Here is a 14,946-nt window from a genome sequence, read left to right on the forward strand (position 1 = left end):
ACTATGTGTATACAGTCCGGCCGGGAATCCCTCAGTTGCAGCACTACATGAGTTCGGTAGTGATCGCAGCCGCTGTTGCTAATCGGCAACAATAGACGTAATTACTACGGAACTTTCGTAGTGTGAACATAGCTTCAGGGTATATTCACAAGTACTATATATCCTGCAGATTTTACCATTGACTTACCAGCAGAAATTCAGGACTCTAAAATATGCTGCAGAAAGTCTGCAGCAAAAAAATCTGCAACTACAAAAAAAAAACTGCAACAGATATGGAACATGTGAACGTATCCTTAGAGTATAGTCAGGCTGCAGATCCACCTCAGGGTTACAATACTTTGGTTTTCTTTGGTGCAGAAACTCTGTATTATGTATCACAGCAGATCTGCAATGTAAAATCTGTAGCATGAAATCTGCAGTTAATATGGTTTATGTGAATGTACCCTTCAAGGGGAATGTTCATCTGAGACATTGACTGCATATCCACAGAATATATTAGAATATTTAATATATAATATAATAATAGATGGAGGTCCCATATTGAGGGCTCCCAGGCCCCCTTAAAGGGATCCAATCAGCACAACCATGTTGAAATAGCTCCCAGCTGCACCAAATAGAGCTCCTACACAGCTCCCCTACCATACCTGGGGTGTCTTTATGCTTGTAGTTCCAAATAAAATGCCTTTTATTCTGGCACGTAAGGGAAATAACTAGTTTTCTAGGCAGATCCCAGGCTCTAACTACTTATGACTCTCTGCCTCTCTGTCCTCTGTGCACTGATAGGCAGAGAGCCATGACTAGTTATGACCTGGTCTCCACCCAGGTGACTAGTTCCTCCCTCGCCTGCCAATATAACAGGCAGGAGTATACCCAGGATTAAAGTGGCCTAGCTTGGATTATACACCGGGTACACAGTATGTTGACCTACTCTAGATTATACCCAGGGTACATTTTGGTCTAGGCCAATTCATACCCCCTCAGGCCATATTATACCCCCATGAAATCAGTAGTATAGAGTGGTATACATAAGAATTACACACACTGTATTTTACTGTATCAGTATTTTGCTCAGTATTCTTCAACCAAAACCAGGAGTGGATTGAAAACACAGAAAGACTATGTTCACAAGCTGTAGAAATTTAGTGGATGACCGTCATTTAATGGCAAATAACGGCTGTTATTTCAAGACAACAGACATTGTTTTAAAGTAATGGTAATTATTCGTCATTAAATGTTGTCATCCACTAAATTTCAACAGTGAGTGAACATATCCCTTCTTTGTTTTTAATCCACTCCTGGTTTTGGTTGAAAAATACTGAGCAAAAATACTGTCTGTGCACATAGCCCAAAAGGCTTAATAAATAGGGCACATTTATCATTGTGTTTACACTATTTTATTTTTCTTGGCTAATAAGGAGATTTTGTGCACTTCATAAAAATCTGTGAGTTTATGCGCTATTTTCCATCAGTTTCCACCGCCTTTATTTTTTTTTCAATGTTTGCATTGGGAGGGGGTGGGGTTTCTTGAATACTTTCATCATTAGATTTCTCATGTATGAATTTTCAGTTTTGGGGCAAAATCCTACCCTAGGATAGTTTTAGCCAAGATGTTTTAGGCATAAATTGTGCAAGATTTATCAAGGCACTTGCGTCTAATGATGATTTTTGCGCAACCCATAAAAAGCACCTCCTGCTGGAAAAAGAAAATGTGCAGATGATAATTTCCATCCATAGACTAATATAACTTTAACTAGAAAAATGTGGCTGTTCATAATAAAAGGAAGCCATAATGTCCTGAAACTTTATCTTATAAAGGTGGCTTTACATGGGGTGATTATCAGACAAAATGTTTATGGGTCACCTGATCAGCACATGACATGTCCTACACCAATCAGTACATGTCATACACCGATCAGGTGACCCGGAAAAAATAGGAGACAACACACTTTTCAACAGATTAGAGACAGTGTGATAAAACCAGTGAAGTCAAAACTTTATGGCTTTGAGGGGTATAATATGGCCTTTTCTATTTTACACCCCTGGGTATGAAAATACATCATCTGGAGTATACTGTGGCTTGGTATAGTTTGGCCTAGGATTTTTTATACCCAGGAGTATAGTCTGATCAAGGCTATTTTATACTCTGGGTATATTCTAGCATGGAGGGGTGTAGTGTGGTCTAGGCTATTTTATACCTCTGGGTATACTGTGGCCTAGGACAAACTATACTCAGCTACACCAGAAGAAAATATGTTTTTCTTGGAACTACACTTACTGATAAAGACACCAGGTAGGAAGCTGTGTAGAAGCTCTATTTGGTGCAGCTGGGAGCTATTGCAACACAATTGTGCTGATTCATTCTCTTTGATTTGCAGAGCTCCCATTGACTTTAATGGGAATTGCACAAGCAACAAAGCCCTGTGAGCTGTGCTGTTTGCATAACCCAGGGAATTGTGTAAACAGCTTAACTCATGGGCTACAGAGGGGGCCGGGGAGCTCTTGATCTGAATAAAGGTGATGCTGTGGATATGCCATACATTTCCCAGATGGATGGATAGACTCCTTTAAGATCTAACTTGACTCTCATGTCTGATCAGCTCTTCTGCTATTCATATTTCCTTTATCTTCTTCTAGGAATTGCCTTGGTGCCTACTGATCTGTTAGAAATAAAAATAAATAAATAAAAATCTTGCTCAAACCCCTAATTTTTCCTAAATATGTACCTGTCTTTTTCTTTGGTTTACATGCAGGACACACAGGTTTACAATATACTCACTCATATTTACATAAAATATGGCAATTTAAACAGAATATATAACTGTAGTTAAATGCAAACAATCACCAGAATAAAAATGACTTTTAATAGCACAATATAATATAACACCAAAAATGAATAGTTTCTATACAATAGCCCTCCCCAAATAAAATACATTGAGAGAGTTCTGGATGCTACAAAGCTTATTTACAAAGGGAAAAATGAAACATCCAGTCCAAAGTATGATAGAAATAGTCTGTCCTTATGTTCAAGCCTCCTCCTTTTCATTTGTTATAAATCCTATAGTCTGAATACTGACTCTTACTCTGGATCAGATGCATAAAATTACAATGACGTAAACAAACAACTGTCGTCGTTTTGTAAAGGACGTTACTGTTGGGAACCCGGCAATGTGTGAATGTTCTCTAGCTCTTGTGCTAGGAGATTAAACAATTGTGATCTCCAGTTCCTGTTTATGAACTACTCCCCTTTTTCATGCAGTACTCCCATGGTTTCTTAGGGAGTGATGGCAATACCAGAAAAATGCAACATATTCCACCAAATATTAAGATGGCTCCTGCTGCTGCTGCACAGGCTACAGACCATGAATACTCATATTCTAGCTTCACGTTCTGATTGCTTCCCATGAGCCAGATGACAGCTTGATGAAATATTGCCATAGTGATTAGTACAAAGATACCTGAAAAACATAAGTGAAAAAAAAGATAATTTGAAAATGTTATATCGTATTACACAATGTTGTTTCTTATGATAAATGCTCCTCTATTTTTACATTTTTTTCCCTATATAACCAGGTGAGTGACAACTGGAACAGATGCAACTAACAAAATAAATATTCAACAAATTCCAAGGAATTTTTTTGGGGACAAAAACATTGCTGGTTTATTCTGATGGTTTCCATTGAGCAGTAACATAGAAATGTAGAAACATAGAAGATTCTCGGCAAAAAAAAGACCACTGGCTCCATCTAGTCTGCCCTTTTAGTATTTCCCTTCTTAATACCTTAGAACAGATATAAGTTTATCCCAGGCAGGTTTACATTCTGTTATTATAGATTTACCATCCACATCTGCTGGAAGTTTGTTCAAAGCATCTACTACTCTTTCAGTAAAGTAATATTTTCTCACAATGCTTCAGATTTTTCCCCCAATTAACCTCCCACTGTGTTGCCATACATAACGGTTTCAATCATGCCCCTTCTTTCTCTTCTTTCCTTCACACTATACAGAATCAAACATATCAGTCTTTCCTGATATGTTTTATACCTGACACCCTCCAACATTTTTGTAGTCCGTCTTTGGACCCATTCTATTTTATAAATATATCTGTCAGGAACTCACCTGACCTGGCTCCTGCGGCGTCTTCCCCGGCCTCTGCTCCGGCGGCCGGCTCGAGAACGCGCCGGAGCTCCGCCCGCCGGAGCAGAGTGACGTCACGGAGACCCGACGGCGTCCCTAGTAACCGGGGACGCCGCGGTCTCACGTGACAGTCAGTCAGCTGACCGGGCAGTGCAGCTGATGCGGCGTGCGGGCTGAGTGGCAGATCGCTCTGCCGCTTGGTCTGCAGCACCGCAGCTGCAGTGATTGCTGGATCAGGAGACCGGACCAATCAGTGTCTGGTCCGGGCTCCTGGTCCAGTATAAAGTAATGTGAAAGCCAGCTGGTATTTGCTGGCTATTAGTTGTTCTGATCCCAGCTCCCCTTGTCCTTCTCCTGCGTATCCCGTCCTAATTCCTTCTGCCTGACTGCTCGTGTTCTGACCTCTGCCTGACCTCCGACTATCCCTTGTATTTCGATTTTGTACTGCGTTGCCTGTGTGGTTTGACCCGGCTTGTTCGACTATTCTTTATTGTGTGTGTCTGTTCGTGCTGTTCTGTGTTTCACTTACGCAGCGTAGGGAACGCCTTCGTGGTTGTCCGCGACCGTTTAGGGTCGGCCGAGGCAATTAGGCAGGGCCAGTGGTGGGTTCAGATTCAGGGCCCACTGTCTCTGTCCTGTCTGTTCTAGCCAGTCGTGACAGAATAGCCAGCCGATACCGCCAGTTGCCTCATGGACAACCGAACAGCCCTGACTAACATTGTGGACCAAATGCAGCGACTCAACACGATGGTTCAGGAGCTCGCTGTAAGGGTCCAAGAACAGGAGACGGCACCCCGACAGCTCACGGTGACCTCCCCCACACCTCCTGAACCACCTGTTCAACTTCCTGATAAGTTCTCGGGGGACAGGAGGAGATTCCGTGCCTTCAGAGAGGGGTGTAAGCTGTATTTTAGGTTACGCCCTACTTCGTCTGGGGATGAGGTTCAGAGGGTGGGCATCATCATGTCCCTCCTCCAAGGACCGCCACAGGAGTGGGCATTTTCCCTACCATCTGACTCCCCTCACCTACAGAGTCCCGACCAGTTCTTTTCTGCCCTAGGTCTATTGTATGATGACCCTGACTGTGCAGCTAACGCTGAACGACAGCTGACTGGGTTGAGACAGGGCCGACGTCCAGTGGAGGAGTACTGCTCAGAATTCCGGCAGTGGAGCGGTCTCTCCACGTGGAACGATTCGGCCCTCAGATATCAGTTTCGAGTGGGTCTCTGTGACAGACTGAAAGATATGTTGGTGGCATACCCTACTCCTGATTCGCTTGAGGACAGCATGACACTAGCTATCAGGGTTGACCGACGACTCAGGGACCGACAGAGAGAGAAGGGTACCCCTGACCACCCTAGAGCCCCTGTATCACCGCCCTCTCTCCCCAAATCCTCTCTCCCAGTCGTACCACTACCCGAAGAGCCGATGCAGGTGGATGCCACTGATGCTAAAGCCCGACGTGCCCATCGCCTGCAGAATAATTTGTGCCTTTATTGCGGTAAAGCAGGACACCAAGTTCGGCAATGCCCTTCCAGGCCAGGGCCACCGCCGGAAAACTTCAACGCCTGAGAGATTGTCGAAGGGGTCTCTCAGGCGCACAGGTAACCTTCAAAAATAAGTTGTTGTTACCAATTTCTTTGTCTGTGGGGAGTAAAAGTATTAATGGGTACGCCCAAGTCGATTCTGGATCTTCAACCAACTTTGTTAATCCTATGTTTTTTTCTGGTTTGGAGGTATGTCCCTTGCTGCTCCAGCGTCCTGTTAATGTCACTGGAGCAGATTCTGCCCCTTTTGCCCAGGGAAGTGTACGTTATATGACACCGTGTCTTGAGGTCAAGGTGGGGTCTGTCCATGTGGAAAGACTCGACTTCCTACTCATGCATAACTTGTCATCTGACGTGATTCTGGGGTTGCCCTGGTTGGAGACTCACAACCCTATCTTTGATTGGCCCAACAGGGAGCTGGTACGATGGGGGCCTGGATGTGCCTCCCACTGTAATGCTGTGTCTCTTGCGGAATGCTCCTCCGGAGAGGGGGAGGTTCCGGAATTTTTATCAGACTATGTTGATGTGTTCGACGAAAAGGCAGTAGAAGAATTACCACCACACAGACCATATGATTGTGCTATCGAGTTACTTCCTGGGGTCAAATATCCTCGAGGTCGGATTTTCAATCTGTCCTGTCCTGAGAGGGAAGCTATGAGGGAATATGTAAAAGATAGCCTGCGTAAAGGTCATATACGCCCATCTTCTTCTCCCATGGGGGCGGGGTTCTTTTTCGTTGGGAAGAAGGACGGGGGTCTCCGTCCCTGTATTGATTACCGGGAGTTGAATAAGATTACAGTTAAGAATCAGCACCCCTTGCCTTTAATTCCTGATCTGTTTAACCAAATCATAGGAGCTAATTGGTTTTCCAAGGTAGACCTGAGGGGAGCATACAATTTAATCCGCATCAGGGAAGGTGATGAGTGGAAGACCGCATTTAATACCCCAGAAGGCCATTTCGAGTATCTCGTCATGCCTTTTGGGTTGTGCAATGCTCCGGCCGTCTTCCAGCATTTTGTCAATGATGTTTTTCGTGAGTATCTGGGACGGTTTGTTGTGGTATACCTCGATGACATTTTAATCTTCTCCCCAGATTGGTCTTCCCATGTGCTGCACGTCCGTACGGTAATGGAGCTTCTCAGACAAAATAATCTGTATGCCAAGTTGTCAAAATGTCAGTTTGGTCTCCAGGAGGTCTCGTTCTTGGGTTATAATATTACTCCCCATTCGTTTAGTATGGACCCGGTCAAGGTGGCCGCCATAAAAAATTGGGAAAGACCTAACAACCTGAAGGCCTTACAAAGGTTTTTAGGCTTTGCCAATTATTACCGGAAATTTATTAAGGGCTTTTCTATCATAGCTAGGCCCCTTACCGATCTAACCAAGAAGGGGGCGGACCTTGCACACTGGTCCAAAGAGGCTCTTGAGGCGTTTGACACACTTCGGCATTGCTTCTCAGAAGCTCCAGTACTGACTCAGCCAGATTTCGAACGCCCGTTTGTGGTTGAAGTAGACGCGTCCGAGGTGGGAGTGGGGGCGGTCTTGTCACAAGGGACAGACACCCTTACTCACCTACGGCCGGTTGCATTCTTTTCTAAAAAATTTTCACATGCTGAACGCAACTATGACATTGGCAATAGAGAACTGTTGGCCATTAAGATGGCCTTTGATGAATGGAGGCACTTCTTGGAAGGGGCCAAACATAAGGTCACCGTACTCACTGACCACAAAAATCTAGTTTACCTCGACACTGCTAAACGTCTTTCTCCCAGGCAGGCCCGGTGGGCACTGTTCTTTTCTAGGTTCGACTTTGAAATCACCTATCGACCCGGTTCTCGTAATATCAGAGCTGACGCCCTCTCCCGCAGCTTTGATTTTGAAGGTATGCCTGAAAACTATGTCGATACGATACTAAAACCTGGTGTTGTAATATCTGTTTTGCAACCTGACTTAGTGACTCTCGTCACGCAGTCTCAGAGTATGGCCCCCCATAACACTCCTGAGTCTCTCTTGTTTGTACCGCCGAATCTCCGTCTCCGAGTATTGGAAGAGATTCATGGTTCTGTGTTGGCAGGGCATCCTGGTATTGCTGGAACTAAATATCTGCTGTCACGTCATTTCTGGTGGCCAACATGGAGCCGAGATGTTAAATCGTTTGTGGAAGCCTGTGAGGTCTGTGCTCGATCCAAGGTTCCCCGTAGTCTACCGGAGGGGTTGTTACACCCTCTGCCGGTCCCTGCGAGACCTTGGACGCACTTATCCATGGATTTTATCACAGACCTACCACTATCTAGGGGTAAGACGGTCATCTGGGTAGTGGTGGATCGTTTTTCTAAGATGTGTCATCTTATTCCACTACGTAAACTACCCAGTGCTCGCTTATTAGCCACGCTGTTTGTCAATCATGTGTTACGCTTGCATGGGATCCCGGAGAACATTGTTTCTGACAGGGGTGTTCAATTTGTTGCTAAATTTTGGAGAGAGTTTTGTAGTAAACTGGGGGTCTCATTGTCTTTCTCTTCTGCGTTCCACCCTCAAACAAACGGACAAACCGAGAGGGTCAATCAGTCGTTGGAGCAGTTTTTAAGATGTTTTGTGTCTAATACCCAGGACAAATGGCGTGATTTCATTTCACTCGCTGAGTTTGCCTTAAACAACCATGAGCAGCGCTCTACTAGCATGTCGCCGTTTTTCTGTAATTATGGGTTTAATCCCAGATACTCGTCCGTCCACTCTGCCGAATCAGTAAACCCTTCAGCTGAAGGTATATTCTCGAAACTGTGCACAGTTTGGGCCCAAGCTCATCAGAGCTTGGTAAAAGCCCAAGAAACCTATCAAAAGTATGCCAACAGAAGACGCATATCTGGTCATCAATATGTTGTAGGTGAAAAGGTCTGGCTCTCAACAAAAAACCTGAAATTGAGAGTCCAATCAGGTAAACTGGCACCCAAATACATTGGGCCATACATGATCGTAGAGGTTATTAACCCAGTAACTTTCAGGCTCAAACTACCATCGTCCCTAAGGATTCATTCGGTTTTTCATAAAGCCTTGCTGAAAAAATATGTGCCACCAGTGTTTCCGTCACCTCCTCCTGCTCCGCTGGTCGTCCAGGGTGAACTGGAGTATGAGGTTGAGAGAATTCTAAACTCTCGGTGGGTGCAGGGTTCGTTACAATACCTAGTCCACTGGAAGGGTTTTGGACCAGAGGAGCGTACATGGGTGGCAGTTAGAGATATACACGCTCCTCAGTTAATCCGACGATTTCATACCCAGAATCCGTCTAAACCCGGTCCAGTGGATAAGGGTCCTGAGGCCCCTCATAAGAGGGGGGGTAATGTCAGGAACTCACCTGACCTGGCTCCTGCGGCGTCTTCCCCGGCCTCTGCTCCGGCGGCCGGCTCGAGAACGCGCCGGAGCTCCGCCCGCCGGAGCAGAGTGACGTCACGGAGACCCGACGGCGTCCCTAGTAACCGGGGACGCCGCGGTCTCACGTGACAGTCAGTCAGCTGACCGGGCAGTGCAGCTGATGCGGCGTGCGGGCTGAGTGGCAGATCGCTCTGCCGCTTGGTCTGCAGCACCGCAGCTGCAGTGATTGCTGGATCAGGAGACCGGACCAATCAGTGTCTGGTCCGGGCTCCTGGTCCAGTATAAAGTAATGTGAAAGCCAGCTGGTATTTGCTGGCTATTAGTTGTTCTGATCCCAGCTCCCCTTGTCCTTCTCCTGCGTATCCCGTCCTAATTCCTTCTGCCTGACTGCTCGTGTTCTGACCTCTGCCTGACCTCCGACTATCCCTTGTATTTCGATTTTGTACTGCGTTGCCTGTGTGGTTTGACCCGGCTTGTTCGACTATTCTTTATTGTGTGTGTCTGTTCGTGCTGTTCTGTGTTTCACTTACGCAGCGTAGGGAACGCCTTCGTGGTTGTCCGCGACCGTTTAGGGTCGGCCGAGGCAATTAGGCAGGGCCAGTGGTGGGTTCAGATTCAGGGCCCACTGTCTCTGTCCTGTCTGTTCTAGCCAGTCGTGACAATATCCTTTTATAGGTGAGGTCTCCAGAACTGGACACAGTATTCCAGATGTGGTTTCACTGGAGATCTCCCCACGATCTCTCACAATCTCCCTCTTCCTACTGGTGATACCTCTAGCTATACGGCCCAGCATACGATTTGCTTTCCCCACCGCCTGGTTGCACTCGTGACTCATTTTAAGGCTGTCAGAAATCACTACCCCTAAATCCTTCTCCTCTGCAACCTTTGCCAACATAGAACTGCCGATGTGATACTCGGATAGAGGATTCCTCCTCCCTAAGTGCATTATTTTACATTTAGAAAGATTGAACTGCAGTTTTCACTGTTTGGAGCACTTATCTAGTAAAGCTTTATCATTTTCTATATTACTGACACCTCCAGGAACATCAACCCTATTGCACACTTTTGTGTGATCAGCAAACACACAAACTTTACCTACCAAACCTTCTCCTATGTCACTTACAAATATATTAAAAGGAATTGGACCTAGAACAGATCCTTGTGACACACCAGTTGTATCCAGTCTCTGCTCAGAAGATACACCATTAACATTTTTTCCCCCAAAATGTGCAATTTCACAGTTCAATAGTAATATTTTATATACATTCAGAATTGTCCCTCCCCCTTCCCCATCCTCCTTATCCCCAGACCAGCCACAAAAAAGGAGGGATCAATAGTCCAAGAAAGATTTTCTCTACCCCATTCCCGTCATTCTTCTCTCTCTTTTTCTCCTCTACCCTTCCCGTTCATGACAGGAGGTAACTAGTGAGGGAGCTTTCCTCTTTCCCACTTGCTCCAAAGCTTTTTAAATTCTCTTCTTCTGTTCTCTATTCCTCTAGCTGATAACCATTCAAACCTTTTGACTTGAACAACCTGTTTTTGTCATTTTTCCACTGTTATAACAAAAGAAATAATTCAGTTTCTTAATATCACCAATTTATAATAAAATGTTAATTTATTAATTTAACTCCTGTTCCTCCTATTCCCGGTATTCTACCCTAGTATGGCTATTTCTAAAGTCAAAGTTTGCTCTAGTATCCCTTTCTGTATCAAAATTTTAGATATTTCTTACCAAAATTTCCTTATATGTGGACTATGCCCAGAAGATATGGCCCAGGTCTGCCCCCATCTGCCCCACATTTGGCACAATTAGAACATTCCTTGAGCCCCATTTTAATTAATAGATACAGAATATATTAATCTCAATATCTTAAATTGTGCAATATCTTAAATTTTGTGAACCAGTGGTCAAAATGAGAAGACACTCGGCTAACACTACTGGCTATATTCTCCAGACTTTCATCTTAAAAACAACCCAGCTCTTTTTCCCATTTACTTCTGTACCCTGGCATCACCTGATCATATATTTTTTTTCCCAAACAGGATTTTATAGAGCCTTGTGTCTACCTCCTTGTATTTTCCTTATATTATTTATACCCTCATTTTGTGCTACCTTAAAAAGATGTGATTATGTGATTTTTCAAATGCAGTTTAACCCTTTAATGTCCACCCATGGCTATGTTTACACAACGTCATTGCTTTTGTAATTTTAAAAAACATCAGTTATTGCAGCGATTTAACTGATTACAATACGATGCGTCACAGTCAATGGGAGGACAGACGTCCCATGCACACAATGTATTGAATAACAGACTTTATTGCCGCAATTGCAAAATAATGATTGTGACAATTATTTTCAGACGTCTTACGGAAGCAGCGGACGGTTTTTATAGTAGTATTGTACAGTGCCGTGCTAAAGTTTCAAGAGATATTGGAGCATCCCTTTAACTACAGTCCATTTCTAGCTAGTAATTTGATATATCACATAATGAGTTAAATAATTTTCCCCTGTGCAAAGTGTCACATGATCCGTTACATGATGTCAAACAACATGAAGACCAGTGAGCAGTATGCAGAAACAAATTTAACATTTTAACATCCCACTGAGCATTATTAATTCCATTATAACAAAATGGAACAAATATGGCACAAATACTGGGTACAAGTCTGGGTTGACAACTGCTTGTCATTTTATCAGAGCAAAACGCAGTTCTGGATTGCAGCAATTCAGTGTGAAGTTTCTGTTGCACATGGGTAGTGTTCAACAAGAGTGGCCAGACTTGGGAGAACAGTCGACTTGGAAACGGGAAGCCTGTTTGAGCTTCTGGAGCTAGAAGGAAGATGAGGTGATTAAAGGGGTACCCCAGCGAAAAGCTTTTTCCCAGTAATTGAAGCCCATTACATAGTTATATAACTTTGTAATATGCTTCAATCACCTATCTTTACCCCTTCAATATCTTTTCCCCTCTAAACCCCCACCAGGTAGTGAAGTAAACTCATTCATATCTGATGACTGTGGACCCCAGGCTGCTCTTTGGCAGCCATTTTGTGACAATGACATCAAGAGGGAGGCGGGTTTAAGCCCAGTTTAGCCAGCCTCCCTTTGTCAGATGAGTCAAGTTACTCAGCTCTGATTGGCTGAACAAGATGTAAGCCATCTAACAGTTTTACAGAGTCAGTTACACATCACAGGAGAAAAAGTGCATCATGGGAAAGCCCAAACCAGGAAGTGAAGAAAAAGTGAAAGACACCAACTGGAGCTTCAGAGACCTGCAAACAGCAAGAAATTCAAACAGAGACAGACTCAGGAGGGATGGTAAGTGTAAAAAACATGTTTATGATTGATTGATAGTTTTTTTTTTATCAGTGCCAGAGTACCCCTTTAAGGAGACCTGCCTCTTGTACAGTGCTGGCTACCTCGCCCCTGCTGTGCTCTGTATGGCCAGTTGCGTCACTCAGGAAAAACCTTTTCAAGCAGTCTTACAGCTCTTATAGTAAGAGAATGTCCCTTGTTGTCTATAGCAACCAATCACAGCTCAGCTTTCAAATATTCATGAGCCCAGGTAAAATGAAAGCTGAGCTGTGATTGGCTGCTATGAGCAACAAAGAACATTCTAACTGTAAGACTGCTTGATGTATTGGGAGTGCAGCAATCCCCTTTGTAATGTGACCCCTGCGTCAGTGCTACTGTTTGTCCGGAGCATCACCTCAGACAAGAATGCAGTCCTTTTACTGCTTTCCATCCTGTCACTACCCAGCACACCACTTGGTAGAAAAAGCCATCTCCCTCCTGTCATGACTCGCCGCACTTCACATGCCACAGACTCCTGTTCCTGCACCCACAGACCCAGCTGCTCCCCCCCACCACTCCTCTCACTACACTGCCCTTTATGTGACATCCTCTGCTGTCAATGCATTCAGCTTGTAACATGAACCTGGTTACATTGTGACATTACCCCCGACACAAATACCATGGACACCCACTGACGGAGGCCCCCATTAACCTTTTGAATATCCACATGTCTCCCTGGAGTCCAGCAACCTTTAGTGCAGTATTGTATTAGGGATAACTGTACTTAGCATGTTACAGCATAAGCGTGTTACAGCATACTGCATAGACAGCTTAGTGAATGAGGAAAGTAAAAATTTGTATATATATATATATATATATATATATATATATATATATATTTATATTTATACACCCATTTGCCTTAGAGACATTTTAGACTAGCCAACCCTCTCCTCAATACAAGCACTAATTTTAATAATTGGAGCCATTTTAAGAAGCCTTTACGTGAGCCAACGTGCCAGACAAGGTCGTACGATTGAACAATCATTCATGCAGCCCCTTAATTCCATCACAGGGCAGGAAACTTACAGGTCAGTGTGCATGCCTGCCAATCCACAGCCATGGGTTGTCAATGGGAATTCCTTGACAAACGTATAACTACTAGCAGTAATTGGGACCCTCAGAGACACCAGAGCCAACATATTCAAGACAGGTGCAAAGAGTCTGCTCTATATCCAAGCAAAATTTCTGTTCAAAAAGAATCTCCTTCATGTACAGTACAAATTACAGTGACAATGTCTGTATGTGAGGAAATACTTTTACAATACTGTCTTCCACAATATGTAACATTTCAGTGCCGTGTGACCCTTTTACATTTGTAATATAAATTGGAATTCTGGTCAAACAAGAGCAAGTATTTATGTACATTAAAAGCAAAATGGAAATAGTTGTAGATTTAAAAAAAAAAAAAAAAAAAAAAACTGCTATTCTATTTATGTTTGGGTCTTAACTTAGGGAACACATATGTAGTATTAGGGTATGTGCACACTGAGTAATTATAACGGAAACTCCATCGCAGAATTCTCAGCTGACGCCCGCTCGTGGTGTGTGGCGTGCGCGCACGTCTACGCCCACATCATAGATTCCATTCTATGTACGGGCGGATTCTTAACGCCGTCCAAAGAATGATCAAGTTCATTCTTTTGATGGAGGAAGGAATCCGCCTGTGCATAGAATGGAGCCTATGACACGGCCAGAGATGCGCCCGCCCGCCACACACCGCGAGTGGCGGATTATACGACGGACTTTCCGTCACTTTTCAGCAGTGTGCACATACCCTTATTGGATATTACCCAGAGACACTGTATTGACTGAAATGGAATTTTCTGATAACATAATGAGTTCAGAGTGCAACATGGAACTAGAGGGTAGTTGGTCTTCTTGAAGAGACCACCAAACTAGCATATGGAGTCTTACAAACCATGCAATGCTTATGGAGGGGGGGAGTATGCAAAGTTGCTCTGGAAGGAAAAGAACTTGCTCTATACTTGGTGGCACTGCAGAGCAAGTTCTTTAGCCCCAAGTAAAGAGCGACTTTGCAGGGTTCCGAGTTAAAGAGCAACTTATAAACCAACATAAAACAGCATTTAAAATATTTATTATAGATGCGTTCACACGTACAGGATCCGCAGAATATCCTCAGCAGATTTGATGCTGTATTCAGTTATTTTGATGAAATCTGCTGCGGATCCGCACCATCAAATCTGCTGCTATACAATATGTGTGAAGCTACTCTATAAGTATAAAGCATTCCCTTTTCTTACCAGATAGGATGAAGAAGAATGATGCAGGCTTCAGGAGGAACTCCACACCTTTGCTCAGAACCATAGTAATGCATATTGATCCCATTACCATAAACGTTATACTCAAAAGAGACAAAACAGCTGCAGAAATGTTTAGATCTGCAAAAGAAAAAAAATCACTGTAAATCTTAGGAAAAGTGTGTGTGTGTGTGTGTGTGTGTGTGTGTGTGTGTGTGTGTATCCAAAACCTTAAGTGTTGCTTAAAGGGTTTTTGAGATCAAATAAATAAAAAGTTTCATAA

At 43.9% G+C, this 14,946-nt stretch overlaps 1 protein-coding gene across 1 annotated transcript in view; it reads right to left on the reverse strand.

Annotated features, from left to right (window-relative positions):
• Positions 1-1,446: 1,446 nt before the first annotated feature.
• CACNG6 (calcium voltage-gated channel auxiliary subunit gamma 6) overlaps positions 1,447-14,946 on the reverse strand; it is a 118,741-nt gene continuing 105,241 nt past the window's right edge. The window contains exons 3-4 of the mRNA XM_069947496.1: positions 14,667-14,804; positions 1,447-3,455 (exon numbers count right to left, since the gene is read on the reverse strand). Coding sequence (XP_069803597.1) covers positions 3,229-3,455; positions 14,667-14,804 — 365 coding nt within the window. The 3' untranslated portion in view covers positions 1,447-3,228. The remainder of the gene's footprint in view (positions 3,456-14,666; positions 14,805-14,946) is intronic.

Source organism: Dendropsophus ebraccatus, chromosome 12 (assembly GCF_027789765.1).
Source record: "Dendropsophus ebraccatus isolate aDenEbr1 chromosome 12, aDenEbr1.pat, whole genome shotgun sequence".
Taxonomy (NCBI): Eukaryota; Metazoa; Chordata; class Amphibia; order Anura; family Hylidae; genus Dendropsophus; species Dendropsophus ebraccatus.